This window comes from Oncorhynchus nerka, linkage group LG7 (genome assembly GCF_034236695.1).
Source record: "Oncorhynchus nerka isolate Pitt River linkage group LG7, Oner_Uvic_2.0, whole genome shotgun sequence".
Classification (NCBI taxonomy): domain Eukaryota; kingdom Metazoa; phylum Chordata; class Actinopteri; order Salmoniformes; family Salmonidae; genus Oncorhynchus; species Oncorhynchus nerka.
This window is the reverse complement of record NC_088402.1, coordinates 85,367,177-85,387,789: the sequence shown is the minus strand read 5'-3', so window position 1 is coordinate 85,387,789 and position 20,613 is coordinate 85,367,177. Positions and strand designations below refer to the sequence as shown.

General features: G+C 41.8%; 1 protein-coding gene across 2 annotated transcripts; it reads right to left on the bottom strand.

Moving 5' to 3' along the window:
- Positions 1-558: 558 nt before the first annotated feature.
- LOC115126357 (tumor necrosis factor receptor superfamily member 14-like) lies at positions 559-11,235 on the bottom strand. Of its 2 annotated transcripts, none has more exons than XM_029655965.2 (10): positions 11,136-11,235; positions 8,306-8,395; positions 6,529-6,654; positions 6,125-6,283; positions 5,838-5,922; positions 4,566-4,720; positions 2,333-2,347; positions 2,228-2,247; positions 1,925-1,974; positions 559-1,561 (listed from the first exon to the last, which is right to left on the bottom strand). In XM_029655965.2, exons 2-10 carry the CDS (start codon positions 8,316-8,318, stop codon positions 1,504-1,506), a joined length of 681 nt encoding a protein of 226 aa, XP_029511825.1. In that variant the 5' UTR covers positions 8,319-8,395; positions 11,136-11,235; the 3' UTR covers positions 559-1,503. The 2 variants fall into 2 exon arrangements, with proteins under 2 accessions (XP_029511825.1, XP_029511824.1); XM_029655964.2 differs by lacking the exon at positions 11,136-11,235 and adding an exon at positions 9,417-9,627.
- Between the last annotated feature and the right edge of the window lie 9,378 nt (positions 11,236-20,613).

Sequence of the window (20,613 nt, the reverse complement as noted above, 5' to 3'; positions counted from 1 at the left end):
GAGGTAGCCTGACTGCCATTAGGTACCGAGATGAGATCCTCAGACCCCTTGTGAGACCATATGCTGGTGCGGTTGGCCCTGGGTTCCTCCTAATGCAAGACAATGCTAGACCTCATGTGGCTGGAGTGTCAGCAGTTCCTGCAAGAGGAAGGCATTGATGCTATGGACTGGCCCGCCTGTTCCCCAGACCTGAATCCAATTGAGCACATCTGGGACATCATGTCTCGCTCTGCTTTAGTCCATATTCGCGAGATCCCTCAGGAGACCATCCGCCACCTCATCAGGAGCATGCCCAGGCGTTGTAGGGAGGTCATACAGGCACGTGGAGGCCACACACTACTGAGCCTCATTTTGACTTGTTTTAGGGACATTACATCAAAGTTGGATCAGCCTGTAGTGTGGTTTTCCACTTTTTCTTTTGAGTGCGACTCCAAATCCAGACCTCCATGGGTTGATAAATTTGATTTCCATTGATCATTTTTGTGTGATTTTGTTGTCAGCACATTCAACTATGTAAAGAAAAAAGTATTTAATAAGAATATTTCATTCATTCAGATCTAGGATGTTATTTTTGTGTTCTTTATTTTTTTGCAACATCTTACAAATGTTACCAACATATTCTGATAATTCCACGACAATACACACACACACACAGTTGAAGTAGGAAGTTTAAATACACCTTAGCCAAATACATTTAAACTCTGTTTTTCACAATTCCTGACATTTAATCCTTAAATTCCCAGTCTTAGGTTATATCTATATCACACACACTACCGGTCCTTCTAGGTAATATAGCCCTTACACAGCCTGGAGGTGTGTTGGGTCATTGTTCTGTTGAAAAACAAACGATAGTGGGACTAAGCCCAAACTACTGCCCCTGAACAAGGCAGTTAACCCACTGTTCCTAGGCCGTCATTGTAAATAAGAATTTGTTCTTAAATGACTTGCCTAGTTAACATTTTTTGTTTAATGAACTTATCCTCTGCAGCAGAGGTAACTCTGGGTCTTCTCTTCCTGTGGCAGTCCTCACGAGAGCCAGTTTCATCATAGCGCTTGATGGGTTTTGCGACTGCACTTGAAACTTTCAAAGTTCTTGAAATGTTCCGTATTGACTGACCTTATCTTTTAAGGCACACCTGTTAATTGAAATACATTCCAGGTAACTTCCTCATGAAGCTAGTTGAGAGAATGCCAAGAGTGTGCAAAGCTGTCAAGGCAAAGGGTGGCTATTTAAAACATGGGAATACAATTGAATTTTTAGTCAAACAATCATCAAAACAGTTCAGGTGTTTCAAACCGTGACATTTTAATATTTTTGTTAAATGCACATGTACTGTATAAAAAATGTAAGTAAAAAGTGACAATGTTTTGGTAGATATAAGAACAGGTGGATAAAGTTAACCAATTTCTGTCCCTGTATTAAATAGTCTACTCCAGATAAGTGCACTTATTAGTCAAAATGCAGGTGCCTTCTGGGTATCTGCATGCATTCATGGCACTTCCTCAGTTTAGTGGAACATCAGCTACAACATTACCAGGCACATTTTCCTCTGTTTCCTCTCTGGAAAACAAGAAGCAAACACGTCAATAATTTAGTTAGTAATAGTATAAAGTAGGGCCGGCACGATACGAGTATTTAGATATTCTGTCCAAGGCAAAAATTAAACCACGAAGCAGGCCAAACTCTTTGGTACTTTAAAAACCTTCTGTATGTAAAATAATGTCTGTTAAAGCTTGGAAAATATATACATGTGACTGCATGACATAATGGTGTTAGGGCTGTTTTCCTAAAGAAGTTAAATCAGCTTTGTATTTTGTTTCATTGTCATAATACTGGTATCGTCCCAGCCCTAGTATAAAGTAATCTGTTTACTGAGTTATTACTATGATAATCTGAAATATTGAATCCAAATGGATGACATACAGGGAGTTACTGGTAGATACTTGTAGATGTCCCGTTTCTTGCACAGGAACCTATGAGGTATTACACAAGTTAGGATCGCTATAGCAACTAAATTTACATTTACATTTAAGTCATTTAGCAGAACTAAAACGGACTAAATTACAATAACATTGGATTCTTTACCCATCAACAGAATTTCACTCACTGGAAACTATTTTTCAGGAAAAACAAACTTTGACAATGAATTTGCTTGCATAACAATGTTATAAGAAGGTTTATATTAAAACTTCAAATTAACAGAAAAGTTGAAATAGAATGACTTACCTCAGAGAATCCATGGAACTCTGAAAGTTCAGTAGAAATAGTCAGATTAATAGAAACTAGTTAACATGGTGAGGAAGGTATTAATGTAAATAAATATTGACTGACCTTTCTTACGTTTAGCTGAAAACACAACAAGAATAATCAGATTAGTTGGGGTAAAAGACAACTCACCATGAGTTGCATGTTTATGTATTACAATAGCAAGTTACATGACAATGAATCAAATCAAATTGTATTTGTCACATACACATGGTTAGCAGATGTTAATGCGAGTGTAGCGAAATGCTTGTGCTTCTAGTTCCGACAATGCAGTAATAACCAACGAGTAATCTAGCTAACAATTCCAAAACTACTACCTTATACACACAAGTGTAAAAGGATAAAGAATATGTACATAAAGATATATAAATGAGTGATGGTACAGAGCGGCATAGGCAAGATACAGTAGATGGTATTGAGTGCAGTATATACATATGAGATGAGTATGTAAACAAAGTGGCATAGTTTAAAGTGGCTAGTGATACATGTATTACATAAAGATGCAGTAGATGATATAGAGTACAGTATATACGTATACATATGAGATAAATAATGTAGGGTATGTAAACATTATATTAGGTAGCATTGTTTAAAGTGGCTAGTGATATATTTTACATCAATTCCCATCAATTCCCATTAGCCTTACGGTTGTGGGCGGAGCAGTTGCCGTACCAGGCGGTGATACAGCCCGACAGGATGCTCTCGATTGTGCATCTGTAGAAGTTTGTGAGTGTTTTAGGTGACAAGCCAAATTTCTTCAGCCTCCTGAGATTGAAGGGGCGCTGCTGCGCCTTCTTCACGATGCTGTCTGTGTGGGTGGACCAATTCAGTTTGTCTGTGATGTGTACGCCGAGGAACTTAAAACTTACTACCCTCTCCACTACGGTTCCATCGATGCGGATAGGGGGGTGTTCCCTCTGCTGTTTCCTGAAGTCCACAATCATCTCCTTAGTTTTGTTGACGTTGAGTGTGAGGTTAATTTCCTGACACCACACTCCGAGGGCCCTCACCTCCTCCCTGTAGGCCGTTTCGTCGTTGTTGGTAATCAAGCCTACCACTGTTGTGTCGTCCGCAAACTTGATGATTGAGTTGGAGGCGTGCGTGGCCACGCAGTCGTGGGTGAACAGGGAGTACAGGAGAGGGCTCAGAACGCACCCTTGTGGGGCCCCAGTGTTGAGGATCAGCGGGGTGGAGATGTTGTTACCTACCCTCACCACCTGGAGGCGGCCCGTCAGGAAGTCCAGTACCCAGTTGCACAGGGCGGGGTCGAGACCCAGGGTCGAGCTTGATGACGAGTTTGGAGGGTACTATGGTGTTAAATGCTGAGCTGTAGTCGATGAACAGCATTCTCACATAGGTATTCCTCTTGTCCAGATGGGTTAGGGCAGTGTGCAGTGTGGTTGAGATTGCATCGTCTGTGGACCTATTTGGGCGGTAAGCAAATTGGAGTGGGTCTAGGGTGTCAGGTAGGGTGGAGGTGATATGGTCCTTGACTAGTCTCTCAAAGCAATTCATGATGACGGAGGTGAGTGCTACGGGGCGGTAGTCGTTTAGCTCAGTTACCTTAGCTTTCTTGGGAACAGGAACAATGGTGGCCCTCTTGAAGCATGTGGGAACAGCAGACTGGGATAGGGATCGATTGGTCTGCGCATGCTCTGAGGGCGCGGCTGGGGATGCCGTCTGGGCCTGCAGCCTTGCGAGGGTTAACACGTTTAAATGTTTTACTCACCTCGGCTGCAGTGAAGGAGAGTCCTCATGTTTTGGTTGCGGGCCGTGTCAGTGGCACTGTATTGTCCTCAAAGCGGGCAAAAAAGTTATTTAGTCTGCCTGGGAGCAAGGCATCCTGGTCCGTGACTGGGCTGGTTTTCTTTTTGTAATCAGTGATTGACTGTAGACCCTGCCACATACCTCTTGTGTCTGAGCCGTTGAATTGCAATTCTACTCTGTCTCTATACTGACGCTTAGCTTGTTTGATTGCCTTGCGGAGGGAATAGCTATACTGTTTGTATTCGGTCATGTTTCCGGTCACCTTGCCCTGATTAAAAGCTGTGGTTCGCGCTTTCAGTTTCACGTGAATGCTGCCATCAATCCACAGTTTCTGGTTTGGGAATGTTTTAATCGTTGCCATGGGAACGTCATCTTCAACGCATGTTCTAATGAACTCGCTCACCGAATCAGCATATTCGTCAATGTTGTTGTCTGACGCAATACGAAACATATCCCAGTCCATGACATGGCATGCCTTTAAAGAAGTGACTCATTAAATAGAGAAATAAAGTTAAATAAACAAAGGACTAACCTCTTGCCAGGTAGAAACCAAACAGTGCAGCAACTGTTAGGCATAATAATATTGGAGCTATTAGAGTGATATGGATCCTTGGTGCCACTTTGTTACAAATAACATCTTGTCTAGAATTTCCATCTTCAGTCTTCATGCGTCCCATTGCTGCACAACTGCAGAGTAAGCAACACAAACACTTATTTAACTAGACAGGTCAACTACAGCATATTGTAACGTCAGGTTTTATATGGGTTAATGGTAAATCAATTTCAATTCAATCACTTTTTGACAGCATCCTTTTGGATTTAAACAAAACTTTCCGTACTGTTTGCCAATGGAAGAAGTGGTCACAAAGTAAGTCATTTTTAGGACTTGAATGACAAAACATTCAGGAGATAAAAGGTGCTCAATTTTTTGGGCCATTTTGCAAACCCCACCATACCATGAGACATCCATGTCTTCATCACTGGGAAAGATATCAACCTACGTGACATCAAAGAGGGCCAACCAACTTTCTGATAGAGAATGCAGTGATGAGTACTAATTACTACCACAAAGATGGCCAGTTCACCAAGTTAAATGTCAACTTAAAATGGTCATGTTTATTCCATCATCTATATTTCTATTTCCTATGGAGGATTGACAGTGTAATTTAAAACAGATATTCCCATTCAAATCAACATTCGCTGATGTGTGGACCTCCAACCATTTTGCGGTACCATTTGAAAGTTGACATTTCAATTGTATTCCTATTTCAGTACATTTATTATCCAAAACATTACTCACCCTGTATTCAAGAGCATGTTGTGTCTCAACCGATGGTGGGCACAACACAAAAACCTCATGACCTAAAATAAGATTTTTTATTAGAAAACTTTTTTTTTCTTCTTTCAAGAAATTATTAAATAGTTTGAAAACCATGTTTGTAAGCTTTTAAATCTCAACCATTCATCTTTTCCAGTGATGAAGACATGGACGTCACCTTTTACTTCCTGAATGTTTTAGCATTCAGGTCCAAAAAGTCACTTTCTGAGTACTTCTACAATGTGTGAATATGTATGGAAGGTTTCATTTAAATCAAAAGGGGTGCTGTCAAAAAGTGAATGAATTCAAATGTTTTTACCATTAAGCCAGCCTGTAATTATATTGTCACCCAAAATCTGGTTGCCAGAACTTAATTTATAGATTGCTATCTGCTTAGTGAAATATATCTTCAATATCCCAATTATTTTAAAGAAAAAATAAATCCAAAGCAATTCAAGAAACTCTAGTACACAAACGATGACCTACTCAGTCCAAGCAGTGCAGTTCACACCATATTGTGAGTAAAAGCCATGCTGACACTCCTCACACATGGTATCTGTTGTCTTTGTACCTATATGGTGAGAATAAACAATGTTATCATGTTCAAAAGTTAACGATTGTGGTGCTGGAGAAGTCAAAATCACCTGAGGTATGACTTCACTTCAAAAAGAAACCAGAGGGAAAAACCCCACCATCTATCTAGAGCCCACGTTATGTTCAGTTATCAGAATTATAATGTCCTGTACGATATTTGGCCTCTACCTCATACTTACCAGGTGATTTAGTACTCTGTCCCGGTGAACAGTGTGTATGTTCTACTGCAAAGCTACACTCAGAGTTGGATGAGTAGCTTCTACAGTAGTATCCATCTAGAACGTGGCAGACTGTGTTACTTGTTGGTTTGCACTCTGTCTGAGTGAACAGGCCCTGTCCTGGAAAATATCAGATTCATTTCAGTCAGAGGACTACTTATGAGAAGGCCCCTCATACCCTTTTCACACTATTGTGGTGACCTGAAACGTAAGACACTGACTCAGATATAATCTTTTTTACATTGTACTTTCCAGTTGGTGGATGCAGACCCAAACCAGTGCCACACAACTCAGCTCAGCAGTGAAAAGGGTATGTGTACTGCTAAAAGGAAAGATGGGAAGGTTTAGAAGAAATGTAAATGTACCTGGGTCACAGGAACTGCAGGGAAAGCACTTGGTTAGACCATTGGCCTCGTTCATGAAGGTCCCTCTGATACAGGGTATACAAGATGTGCTGGACTCTATTGTACAATCTCTCCGGACCACCAAGCCTAATCATAGAAAATACAACTTAACTTGAGACGTTACATATTTTCTTTAAGTAGCCTAGTTTTGTTGTTTGGCTACTTGAAGAAAACTATGGCCTATCATTCACAGCCCACCTCTTCCAATGCATTATGGAAAAGTGTGCATCGAACATCGAGTATAACATCCTGGCAGTTAAATCATACTCGATTTTTGAAAATGTATCTGATATAAAAAATATATATATTTTTATGTTTCCCACTATTCGTTGATTTCGGTAGGGTATCCCCATATTTAATTGATCAGATGTCACTCATTTCGGCTTTGACATCTGTGCATTTAAAGTATACTCGATTTTTAAAAATATCACGTACTATAAAATGTTCCTTTTCGCATACTCAGACAGGTGACTTTTTAGGACACAAGTATTGGTATTCGGACAGAACCAGTGTTCATGGAACACAGCTCTCTGCATTATTACGTTTTTGGGGGGGGCCCCGGTGACATCCAAGGGGGTTGTTTTCTTAGGACCTGGTCTTCTTTCTTTTTCACTACATACTGGTATGGTTCTGGAGATAGTAAATATAAATGTTAAAATGTGGAAAACTGACCCTTTAATTGGGAAGATGCCGAATAGCGAAGCTTCTGCCGTTGTGTTTAAATGTAGGCTAAGTAGTTTTTGTTCTCCTTAAAATTAACATGAGTATTTTATCGTGGTCTTTAAAAAATGTTTTAACCAAAGTGGATTTCTGTTCTCTCATTAAAATGTTTCTTGTTCTCTTGGCCTTTGTCAGCACTTTTAAACTAAATACTAAACCAACTTTTGATTTCTGGATGTGGCTGCACCGGGGACTCTGCACCGGGGACTCTGCACCGGGGACTCTGCACCGGGGACTCCGGGTGTGGCTGCGTTATTGATGTCATGTTAAATCAGGCCTTTTGATTTAAACGGAGTTTCAGTTTTGTAATCTAGGCTGTAATCTAGGATGTAATCTAGGCTACCTTTTGAATTATTTAAGTTATGGATCAAGCCATAGTGGTCATTCTGATCTCGTTCCCAAAGCTCAGTGCTTTAGTTTATTATGTTGCTGTCCAGCGGTTCTGAATTCATGATGCACCCAACTGTCCACTTTTTTCTGTGCAATACCTTTTGATTTGAACATTTGAAAAGTTTTGATGTGTGTACTAGGCTATTTGATTTAATTAATATATATATAACAGCACGTTGATTTCACTAATAAATATGTTGAAATGGAACCAAATGATCTGTTTCTGTCCTCTTTAAATAGGATAGATGGACTTTATTGGCTACGGTATAGGTTGAGTGTGATAGTCTGACTATAACCAGCCTGAGTAGGCCTATAACTAATTATTTAGAGAAATGAATGTAACTGGAACGCAGTCATGAGCCGCTACTGTATTGTGGCATACTTTTTACTAAACTGTACATGCTAAATAGTATGTGACGTTGAGCACATAGTATGCAGTTTAAGCATGTAGTACGCTAGTATGGATCTTCGGACAAAGCCAATGCCTCCCATTTACTGCATAAGTCCTCCTGAAATACTATGGTGTGAGAGATATTGTAGGCTACCTGTAGAAATGTGCCTTACCCTTGTTTACTGGTAACATGCAATTCAACAACACTGAAAAAGCTCATACATAAATCAACATTACCTTTACCACACATTGGGCAGCACTGCCCATCAAACTTTTTGTATTCGGCTGGACCACAATCGCTTCCAAATACATGCAGAAAATTAAAACCTGAAACAGACAAAAAAAAGATGCGTAGGCTAAGGGCCAGTCTGTTTGTTCTCTCTTGTCAACTCCTTAATTGCTCTTAACAATGACATTGGAGTTGAAAATAACAAACAGACTGGAACTTGTAATTAAAACAAATTATAACTTCGTGTTTCCTCCCCCTAATAAGTGGAAACCTACAAGATGGTGGCCGGACGCCAACGACTGACTTAAGACAACACCCCTCTATCGACTTCGAGTCAGGAGAGTGTTTAAAAAAAAAAATATATATATATATATATATATATATATATATATATAAAAACCAAGCTGTGCAAACCTTGCCCACACCTGAAATGTAGAAGGTTATGCAATTAATTTCGGCTCCGAAATACTGTAACAACATCCGATGAGTACGCTAGACTAATCACAAAGTAAGTCTGAATATTTATCTAAATCAGTCATAAAACGTTAATTTAACCATTGGGGATTTTAGGTCCATCATCAGATTGAAACTTCTGAATGTGCGCATGACTTCCGCTGCTCCCCCAACCTTGTTTTAAATGTTTTTATTCTCATATTGTCAGGTCAATGTCGTAAAATAGATTGTTGTAGCCAACTATACATGCCGACTTTAAGGGATTGTGCTACCAAATATGAATTGTTCTGTGGTGCAACTGTTAGGCAAGGAAGGATTCATTCTATACATTCTTCTATTGTGTTATTGACTGTACGTTTGTTTATCCCATGTGTAACTCTGCTGTTTTTGTCGAACTGCTTTGCTTTATCTTGGCCAGGTCGCAGTTGTAAATGAGAACTTGTTCAACTGGCCTACCTGGTTAAATAAAGGTGGGAAAAAGACTCCGATGAAAGCATTTGCGTTTGTTTAAACATAACTATATTATATTACTGGTGTGGTCAGTTGCTAGCATCGTTAACTCAAGTTTGTTGATTCAATGTGATAGTTGGACTATTTGATTTAGCAGGACGCAAATTTATATCACAATTTTGTCAAACCTAAATGTAGCTAAACCAGCTAACTTACCAATGAGGAAATACTGTGCAGACGAAAGGTATATCATTTTCACTTGATAAAGACATCACAACATTGTGACGATACATTAATACTGCTACGAGCCAACTATTATATGTCACATATGCTTTAAAAGCACTATTATTAGTTAATTATTTGTGCCTCTTGTTTTGCTAGTTTAGCAAGCAGGGTGCGTTGACATTTGACGCCGGATATGACGTAATTGGCCCGGTTGAATTTATTTTGAACGGGGCCAAATTCTTCTGAAGTATAACTGAAAACCATTGCGTTTGGTCTATAATAGGTCTGAAATATTAGGAGGTACATTATACAAATAAACTTAACTGGCCCACTCACACCCTTGCAGTTCACATTTTGCAAAGAGACTGATCACTGATGGCTGGTAAAACAAACACAAACCATGACCAATGCAAAATCTATATTAGGTGAATAATCTGATAAACACTATATAATACAATATGTACAAAATATGCATCAAAAGCAAATGAACTATACAATCATGGAGGACTGTAAGAAAAGTAATGAATTGTGTATTATTAATTGGAGTCCTTATGGGATGCATCAGGGTCACACACGGGACATAGCCTTCACTTTGCACCATTACCTTTGTGGGGAACGGGGATTATACAAATCCATGGTCGCACAACAAGTCCATTTTTTCCAAATCAGTGTCCAGGCCAGCTTGTATCAACATAATCTACAGTACACCATTATCAGAAGCACTAGTTTTTTAATTGTACCTTTATTTAACCAGGCAAGTCAGTTAAGAACACATTCTTATTTTCAATGACGGCTTGGGAACAGTGGGTTAACTGCCTGTTCAGGGGCAGAACGACAGATTTGTACCTTGTCAGCTCGGGGGTTTGAACTCGCAACCTTCCGGTTACTAGTCCAACGCTCTAACCACTAGGCTACGCTGCCGCCCCACGGCAGTTCCATGGGGATGTTATGGGATCATCTGTAGGTTTCCGCAGTTTAAGGATAATTGCTCCAAAAATGCAATTGTATCCTGCACCATCATCCAAAGACCAGGTACAGTGTCATACAAAAGTCCTTTAGTTCCAGTTATGCTCGAATGACTTGGACTAACGATTAAAATGAAGGCCACCTGACCTTACCCTGGACAGAACAGGCTCCTTCTAGGTTTTACATCTTCGTCCCCAGTATTGGAAGATTGTACAAAAATGTTTTTTCCTTGGAATTGTGTTTTAGAGTTTCAGGCCACGTATCAAGGTCATAGTTGGGTTAATATGTAAACCACAAAACAAATGTGTCAGCACCCAACTTAAGTTGTCTAGATCACATTTACCATGTAGTAGGGCCCAATTTCTGTCCACTACATATCAGGCCAATGAACCTCAGACTGGATTGTTGGAAAGAATGTCCTAGGGGCATGAATCTATTAATTTTAACAACATGTCAAGTTTACATGAAAAAGATAAAGTACTAAATCATACATATTCTGGCTGAAGTTCACAGGAACTCATGCTTACCATTCTGTACATATGTTAACAAAACCTTTACCTGTTCTTGTTCTCACAAACAGCGTTGTTCCCTCGGTGTCTGATTCCTTCAAATAACACCTCAACTCAATAAAACATAAAAAGTGTAACCCCCAAGTCAATAGAAATAACAGAACAATTTCTGTCATCTATCTCCTTGCCACAGTGAGTATGATATAAAATGCAGTGAAGGTGCACATGAACATACCTCTATAGGTGTTTGTAGGCCTTTATGTACATCTGTAGGCCTTTATGTACATCTGTAGGCCTTTGTGTCTCTGTAGAAATAAACATTAGCGTTGAGACAAAATAATTAATATCGTCATATGACCAATAGGCAGTGGGACTGTCAGAATTGACAAAAACTGGATATTTCTCACTATTCATCTAGGTCAGGGATGGGCAACTGGCATGCTTTTGAAGGCCCTCAGATCAATTTGTATAAAACATTTTGAAACTCAGTCAGGGTCTCAACTTACTGTTGTATATTCTACTATTCTAACTTACAAGATGCAATTTAGAAATTTCGTTTTGCATCAGCAGTTTCTCTTATGTAAATTACTGATAGTCAGTCAATTATCCCATGTCAGCAAAACATTTTCAGATACCTAAGTTGGTTTAGCGGCCAGCTATCTAAACTAATCATGGTCAAATTAACGGCCAAGGGGCCCTCATTGAATTTGTTAGTCAGTCTCACTCCGAAATCATATTAAAAACTGCAAACCTGTCCTCCCGAGTGGCGCAGTGGTCTAAGGTACTGCATCGCAGTTGCTAGCTGTGCCACTAGAGATCCTGGTTTGAGTCCAGGCTCTGTCGCAGCCGGCCATGACCGGGAGACCCACGGGGCGGCGCACAATTGGCCCAACATCGTCCGGGTTAGGGGAGGGTTTGTCCCGTCGCGCTGTGGCGGGCCGGGCGCATGCACGCTGACACGTTTCGCCAGGTGTACGGTGTTTCCTCTGATACATTGGTGCGGCTAGCTTCCGGGTTAAGAGAGCATTGTGTCAAGAAGCAAACGCGGCTTGGCTGGGATTTGTTTCGGAGGACGCATGGCTCCTCGACCTTCGCTACTCCTGAGTCCGTACGGGAGTTGCAGCGATGAGACAAGACTAACTAACAATTGGATAACATGAAAAAAAGGGGGTAAAAGTTTTTTTTTATCTAATAAAAAACAAATGCAAACATTTCCCTTGGTCCCATGTCAAAATGTGTAGAATTACAGCAAACTTGCTTTGAAACTGCAACATTTTCTCTCCGCCATAAAACTGAACAAATGTCTCTCCACTGTCAAGGGGGCCACTAAAATATTTAGCTCACAATGTGTGTGTGTGTATGGTGGTGTTGCCCATTATTCTACAATGTAGAAAATAGTAAAAATAAAGAAAAACTCTGGAATGAGTAGGTGTCCAAAAAGTTGATGTCTCAATACCAATACAAAAAGTGCTGTAATTTCTAAACGGTTAACCGATATGGATGAAAAGACCCTCAAATTAAAGCTGACAGTGTGCACTTTAACCTCAGGCATTGTTTGAGTTTGAAACTGTGATACAGTGAATAAGTGAAATAATCTGTCTGTAAACAATTGTTGGAAAAATGACTTGTGTCATGCACAAAGTAGATGTCCTAACCGACTTGCCAAAAATATAGTTTGTTAACGAGAAATTTGTGGAGTGGTTGAAAAATGAGTTTTAATGACTCCCGACTTCAACTGTAGCTTAGCTAAACTTCCGACTTCAACTGTAGCTTGAAGCTGACAATTGATTGATGTTGGTGATAACCTAAAAGCTGGCGTTCTATAGACAAGATGTGGTGTGTGTGACTCGAGATAGAGTTGAGAACAATGCCTCATTCTCATCTTCCTGGCATATGGGAAACTAAGTAAAACACCATCCTGTGTAGATTACCAAGATTGCTTATGGGAAGGTTATAAATGACTGACTAAGCAATCTTGGTATCAGCTGTATAAAAACTGTGCATCGTCTGTAAAGGCTAAACTCTCAGCCTAACATTCAGTCAAGACTGGTGGGCTGACGGTCTCATTATTGCAATAACTAATCAATATTAAATAAAGATGATTGTTTGAAGAAATGACCAAGACCAAGTCTCTCTCAGTACTGAATTTCCATGACATCTTTGGCGATGTGGAGGTAACCTGCAACTTCACCTGTTGACCTCTCCTGAAGATCTGGGTAAACTGTGCACAGGGGATCAGAAATTGTGATCTCAGTGTGAACCACGCTCATTATTGAGCAGCTGGACCCGCCTAGGATCTGATATGTAGCGGGCAAAGGTGGATACCAGATCTCGGACAGAGTACTGAGAGAGGTAGGCTTGGACAATCTATCTATAAGTGATGAAATTATAAGGAAAAAATCTATTTAAAAAAGGAAAAAATAATAGCCCCTGTTGAGGGTACGCTCGGAGCGAGGTCTTCCTTAAGAGGGCCGCAGCTGAGGTAACTAGCAGGACTGGAGTTGAGTTGATAAGAGTGCTCTTAAGTGAGGTATCCTTGGGCATGATTGTTAATTAGCCTGTTGCGGGCAACCAAAAGTCCAATCCGTGGTACTGACTTGATCACAGTAGGATGTCGAGGTTTGTGGGAACGAGGGACCTGCGCCCGGTGACACCTGAAAGGACACTGGTCCTGGCGAAGGCTAATTATAATGTGTTATGTGTTTTGATCAATGAGGTAAACGGGTATGCCCTGGGTTACAATTGTTAGGTGTTATTGTAAGTGTTTTCTTATTCCTGATACTTATTATTATTTAATTTTTTTCCCCTCACCTTTTATTTATTTAACCAGGTAGGCCAGTTGAGAACAAGTTCTCATTAATAATTGCGACCTGGCCAAGATAAAGCAAAGCAGTGCGACACAAACAACACGAGTTACACATGGGATAAACAAACATACAGTCAATAACACAATACAAAAATCTATATACAGTGTGTGTAAATGCAGTAAGATTAGAGAGGTAAGGCAATATATAGGTCATAGTGGCGAAATAATTACAATTTAGCAATTAAACACTGGAGTGATAGTGCAGAAGATGAATGTGCAAGTAGAGATACTGGGGTGCAAAGGAGCAAAAAATAAACAACAATATGGGGATGAGGTAGTTGGGTGGGCTATTTACAGATGGGCTGTGTACAGGTGCAATGATCAGTAAGCTGCTCTGGCAGCTGATGCTTAAAGTTAGTGAGGGAGATATAAGACTCCAGCTTCAGTGATTTTTGCAATTCGTTCCAGTCATTGGCAGCAGAGAACTGGAAGGAACGGCGGCCAAAGGAGGTGTTGGCTTTGGGGATCACCAGTGAAATATACCTGCTGGAGCGCGTGCTATGGTGACCAGTGAGCTGAGATAAGGCGGGGCTTTACCTAGCAAAGACTTATAGATGACCTGGAGCCAGTGAGTTTGGCAACGAATATGAAGCGAGGGCCAGCCAACGAGAGCATACAGGTCGCAGTAGTGGGTAGTATATGGGGCTTTGGTGACAAAACGAATGGCACTGTGATAGACTGCATCCAATTTGCTGAGTAGAGTGTTGGAGGCTATTTTGTAAATGACATCGCCAAAGTCAAGGATCGGTAGGATAGTCCGTTTTACGAGGATATGTTGGTCAGCATGAGTGAAGGATGCTTTGTTGTGGAATAGGAAGCCGATTCTAGATGTAATTTTAGATTGGAGATGCTTAATGTGAGTCTGGAAGGAGAGTTTACAGTCTAACCAGACACCTAGGTATTTGTAGTTGTCCACATATTCTAAGTCAGAACCGTCCAGAGTAATGATGCTAGACGGGCGGGTGGGTGCAGGCAGCGATCGGTTGAAGATCATGCATTTAGTTGTACTTGCATTTAAAAGCAGTTGGAGGCCACGGAAGGAGTGTTGTATGGCATTGAAGCTCGTCTGGAGGTTTGTTAACACAGTGTCCAAAGAAGGGCCAGAAGTATACAGAATGGTGTCGTCTGCGTAGAGGTGTATCAAAGAATCACCCGCAGCAAGAGCGGCATCATTGATGTATACAGAGAAAAGAGTCGGACCAAGAATTGAACCCTGTGACACCCCAATAGAGACTGCCGGAGGTCTGGACAACAGACCCTCCGATTTGACACACTGAACTCTATCTGAGAAGTAGTTGGTGAATCAGGCGAGGCAGTTATTTGAGAAACCAAGGCTGTTGAGTCTGCCGATAAGAATGTGGTGATTGACCGAGACGAAAGCCTTGGCCAGGTCAATGAAGACGGCCAAGGCTTAGATTAAAGACACGGGTACTCTGTTGGTAGTTTTGCACATTTGTATAGACATAAAATAATCTATACCATAGTACTCACAGTAGGCGATATCCCAGCGTGGATACAACACGCCGTTGTGGGACCACTAATTAGGCAATATTTTGATAATGGTATGGGTTTCCCTGTTCATATGGACAGGGTTTTGAAATCTAAAAACAGCGCTAACCGGTTTTCCTTGTCTGCCTCATTCCCCTCTGTGTTTTTGTTTGTGTTTTCTGTGAATGTGACACGAGAGAGTGTGAGGGAAGTATGTTTGGGGAACAGTACTGTGTGTGTGAGGGCAGAAATAAGTGTTCCATTTGGATAATGAGATATGGTGCGTTATCTTGGTGTTCCGTTCAACAATGCCCATCATAGAATATCACGGGGTGGTATTATTAAGTGCTAGATGTTATTCTATCATTTCTGGAAGACTAGAGAATCGTTGAGAATTATTCCCATAGGGCAGCGTCCGAGAAACTAATGTGTTTGGGTTCTGCTGGGAGTGTATGGATGAAGAATTGTTGGGAATGGAGTGATTAATTCATGTGAGTACCTACGTTATATGTTGATTATTGATTCTGTGAAGACATGAAAAAAAAAGAGTGATAAATTGTATGTGTGTGTATAATCAATTACTAGAATTTTGATAAAGTAAATACTGGGAAAATAATAAGGTGCAACTTAAACAAGTCATACGTAGAAGTACGTAGGGTCTTTATGGATCATTTGATAGAGATAAGGTTAAAAGCATTATATGACTGTCTGAATACTTATGTGATTTTTTTCCGTCAGGGTAATACATTTAGAGAAAACTGCCCCTCAGGCCTGAAAATGTGTTTTTTTCACAGTAAGAGATGAGTTGCTATATTTATTGAGTAAATCTTTTTTCCGTGAAGTTAGAGCAAAATAAACGTGGAATTTCGACGTAACTTATATAACGTAGTACAAAGCGTAATTTTGGGTTTTTCATAAAACCGCGAGGAGAGAGGAGCAGGAATAAACATCATAGGAGATGTACACTAAACCTAAGCCATAAAGATACAAATAGAAGAGCACGCACATTATACCAATTCGGCTCGAATATGGAGAAGAAAAAAAATCTAATCATGGATAAAATTCGGTAGCATTTCTCTGCTGACGGGAAAATTCTGGGATGCAATTGTGACTTGACACAATGAAATAAAACAAGAATCATTAGCGCAACGCACCAGTGTATTAATGTTAGCGTTCTTTCAGCGTAGTCGCACTAACCGTACTATTTGTGAAGTAATTTGAGTATGTAGTATGCTTATTGGTCTTAAGATATACATGATTTGTTTTAACTAAGTATTACAAATGTGTTGCTTGCGCTATCTTTATGAACTGCATAGTATATTATTTTATCCATCTAGTATATTAACTATATGCTATTCAACTACCCAGCGTTTGTTGACATGTAAACAGTATTAGTTAATGGTTATAACTATTCAATATACATATGTACATGAATAAATGCATTACACTTACAACATGTCTATAAAGGGCTATAAACACAGCATCAATATAAACAAACTTAAACATTCACCTTGTGGAGAGAGAGAGAAACCAATGACTTGGATTGACAAACGGTCAAGATTTATGGCACGCGCTCTCTATCCAGCTTTGTGTGAGAATCCTCCAGGCTGAGGGGTGGTAAATGACTCTATGCATGAGCAAGCTCCAAGAACTGTCTGGGTCACCCATGGCAAGGACTGTCTGGGTCACCCACGGCAAGGCGAACAAAACTCCTTCATAAAGGCTACTTTGGAAAACGCTGTAGTATCGTGTGCATGTAAAAGACTGTTTACCAATACAACAACAACAAAAATTAAAGTACTTGGGCAAACAATGCAATAACACTCATGGCAGTAGGAATAATACTACATACGATAAACATTAAGCAAAGTAATATTGCCAACTCTAACATTAAAGAAGAGAAACAGCCATATGTCTGGAAGTTATCAAAGTAACTAAGTCATTAGTGGTAATTACCAGTTTATTTAACCTTTATTTAACTAGGCAAGTCAGTTAAGAACAAATTCTTATTTATAATGACGGCCTACACCAGCCGGTGCTTGGCCAATTGTGCACCGCCCTATGGGACTCAAAATCACGGCCGGTTGTGATACAGCCCTGATTCGAACCAGGGTGTCTGTTGTGACGCCTCAAGCATTGAGATGCAGTGCCTTAGACCGCTGCGCCACTCGGGAGCCCAATAAACCACCCTGCAACTTACATTTCGATGCACGCACAACATTCAGACATTCGTGTTACTGTCGACAATAACAAGTCCTCAGAAACATGCGTCTTTTCCCTTCGGACGACGATAACACTGTGACCTGAGTGGGCGGGTGCAGTGTCCAGATGCACATTTCCAAGCGCTCTGATTGGTTGGAAATGGCAGGGCAATGATGGGTGAGGATTTTTTTAGGTGGGCTGAGCAGCCAAACTAACATGATTTAAGGGAAACTGGAGGAACTCTGAGGGGAAGTTCGGTGGAGACGAGAGGAGCAGGACGGCCTTTTTACAAGTAACAATGGATTACGGACATGTTTTATCCCCTAACAACGAACGGTATGAAGGTAACATGATTCACAATTATTTTACTTATACATTTATAAGTAACTATAAAATGTTTTTGTTTTTTTAACAGGGATGGTATTGTGAATGTACTGTTAATGTCTCCTAACCAGGAGAGGGCGTAATCCCTCTACGCAATACTTGACCTGAGAAAAGGTTATTGGGAATGGAAAGGGGATACCTCGTCAGTTGAACACTTGTTCTATGTGAAGCTAGCACCTGGATATTAAATATGAATTATCTAAGAGAGAAGTTATTCGGCTCATCTTTATATATCCACGCCTTACACTTGCTGAATCCACTTTTTCAACTATAAAATGTTTTGTCCTTGCTTTACTGGTTGGCGGAATGCAAGTTCCCACATTCAATTATTTCAGATTTCACCATGGCGTTATGTTGGCCCATTATTAGAATATGGAAAATATTATTCAATTATTGCATTATATTCATGCTGGCTTTTGCAGGCTGTTACAAATGCACGGCGGCTTGTTGCGCAATTAAACTGAACGTCTTTACTTCAGATAAACAACTCGTAGAAAACTCACTCATCCAATCCTCACACCTCAGTGCACGCACAACGTGCCTGATACATTATTAAAGCAACAGTATTCAATACTTAACTGAGCTATCATACCATATTATTGAACACAACACAGGCTACCTAAGTAGGATGGCATACAGGTTCCCTCGGAGAGTTCATCAATGAGCTTGATGCCTTGATAAGCTCCTTTCCTGAGGACGGCTCACCTCTCACAGTTCTGGGCGACTTTAACCTCCCCACGTCTACCTTTGACTCATTCCTCTCTGCCTCCTTCTTTCCACTCCTCTCCTCTTTTGACCTCTCCCTCTCACCTTCCCCCCCTACTCACAAGGCAGGCAATACGCTCGACCTCATCTTTACTAGATGCTGTTCTTCCACTAACCTCATTGCAACTCCCCTCCAAGTCTCCGACCACTACCTTGTATCCTTTTCCCTCTCGCTCTCATCCAACACTTCCCACACTGCCCCTACTCGGATGGTATCGCGCCGTCCCAACCTTCGCTCTCTCTCCCCCCCGCTACTCTCTCCTCTTCCATCCTATCATCTCTTCCCTCTGCTCAAACCTTCTCCAACCTATCTCCTGATTCTGCCTCCTCAACCCTCCTCTCCTCCCTTTCTGCATCCTTTGACTCTCTATGTCCCCTATCCTCCAGGCCGGCTCGGTCCTCCCTCCCGCTCCGTGGCTCGACGACTCATTGCGAGCTCACAGAACAGGGCTCCGGGCAGCCGAGCGGAAATGGAGGAAAACTCGCCTCCCTGCGGACCTGGCATCCTTTCACTCCCTCCTCTCTACATTTTCCTCTTCTGTCGCTGCTGCTAAAGCCACTTTCTACCACTCTAAATTCCAAGCATCCGCCTCTAACCCTAGGAAGCTCTTTGCCACCTTCTCCTCCCTCCTGAATCCCCCCCCCCCCCCTCCTCCTCTCTGCAGATGACTTCGTCAACCATTTTGAAAAGAAGGTCGACGACATCCGATCCTCGTTTGCTAAGTCAAACGACACCGCTGGTTCTGCTCACACTGCCCTACCCTGTGCTCTGACCTCTTTCTCCCCTCTCTCTCCAGATGAAATCTCGCGTCTTGTGACGGCCGGCCGCCCAACAACCTGCCCGCTTGACCCTATCCCCTCCTCTCTTCTCCAGACCATTTCCGGAGACCTTCTCCCTTACCTCACCTCGCTCATCAACTCATCCCTGACCGCTGGCTACGTCCCTTCCGTCTTCAAGAGAGCGAGAGTTGCACCCCTTCTGAAAAAACCTACACTCGATCCCTCCGATGTCAACAACTACAGACCAGTATCCCTTCTTTCTTTTCTCTCCAAAACCCTTGAACGTGCCGTCCTTGGCCAGCTCTCCCGCTATCTCTCTCAGAATGACCTTCTTGATCCAAATCAGTCAGGCTACAAGACTAGTCATTCAACTGAGACTGCTCTTCTCTGTATCACGGAGGCGCTCCGCACTGCTAAAGCTAACTCTCTCTCCTCTGCTCTCATCCTTCTAGACCTATCGGCTGCCTTCGATACTGTGAACCATCAGATCCTCCTCTCCACCCTCTCCGAGTTGGGCATCTCCGGCGCGGCCCACGCTTGGATTGCGTCCTACCTGACAGGTCGCTCCTACCAGGTGGCGTGGCGAGAATCCGTCTCCTCACCACGTGCTCTCACCACTGGTGTCCCCCAGGGCTCTGTTCTAGGCCCTCTCCTATTCTCGCTATACACCAAGTCACTTGGCTCTGTCATAACCTCACATGGTCTCTCCTATCATTGCTATGCAGACGACACACAGTTAATCTTCTCCTTTCCCCCTTCTGATGACCAGGTGGCGAATCGCATCTCTGCATGTCTGGCAGACATATCAGTGTGGATGACGGATCACCACCTCAAGCTGAACCTCGGCAAGACGGAGCTGCTCTTCCTCCCGGGAAGGACTGCCCGTTCCATGATCTCGCCATCACGGTTGACAACTCCAATGTGTCCTCCTCCCAGAGCGCTAAGAACCTTGGCATGATCCTGGACAACACCCTGTCGTTCTCAACTAACATCAAGGCGGTGGCCCGTTCCTGTAGGTTCATGCTCTACAACATCCGCAGAGTACGACCCTGCCTCACACAGGAAGCGGCGCAGGTCCTAATCCAGGCACTTGTCATCTCCCGTCTGGATTACTGCAACTCGCTGTTGGCTGGGCTCCCTGCCTGTGCCATTAAACCCCTACAACTCATCCAGAACGCCGCAGCCCGTCTGGTGTTCAACCTTCCCAAGTTCTCTCACGTCACCCCGC

Bases quoted from the DNA above. Each gene is read 5' to 3' on its own strand.
- LOC115126357 (XM_029655964.2), bottom strand. From the start codon at position 9,453: ATGATATACCTTTCGTCTGCACAGTATTTCCTCATTG. The intron at 8,396-9,416 runs GTAAGTTAGCTG...TGTCTGTTTCAG, and splicing joins TGCACAGTATTTCCTCATTG to GTTTTAATTTTCTGCATGTA. The intron at 1,975-2,227 runs GTAAGTCATTCT...AATACCTCATAG, and splicing joins AGTTCCATGGATTCTCTGAG to GTTCCTGTGCAAGAAACGGG.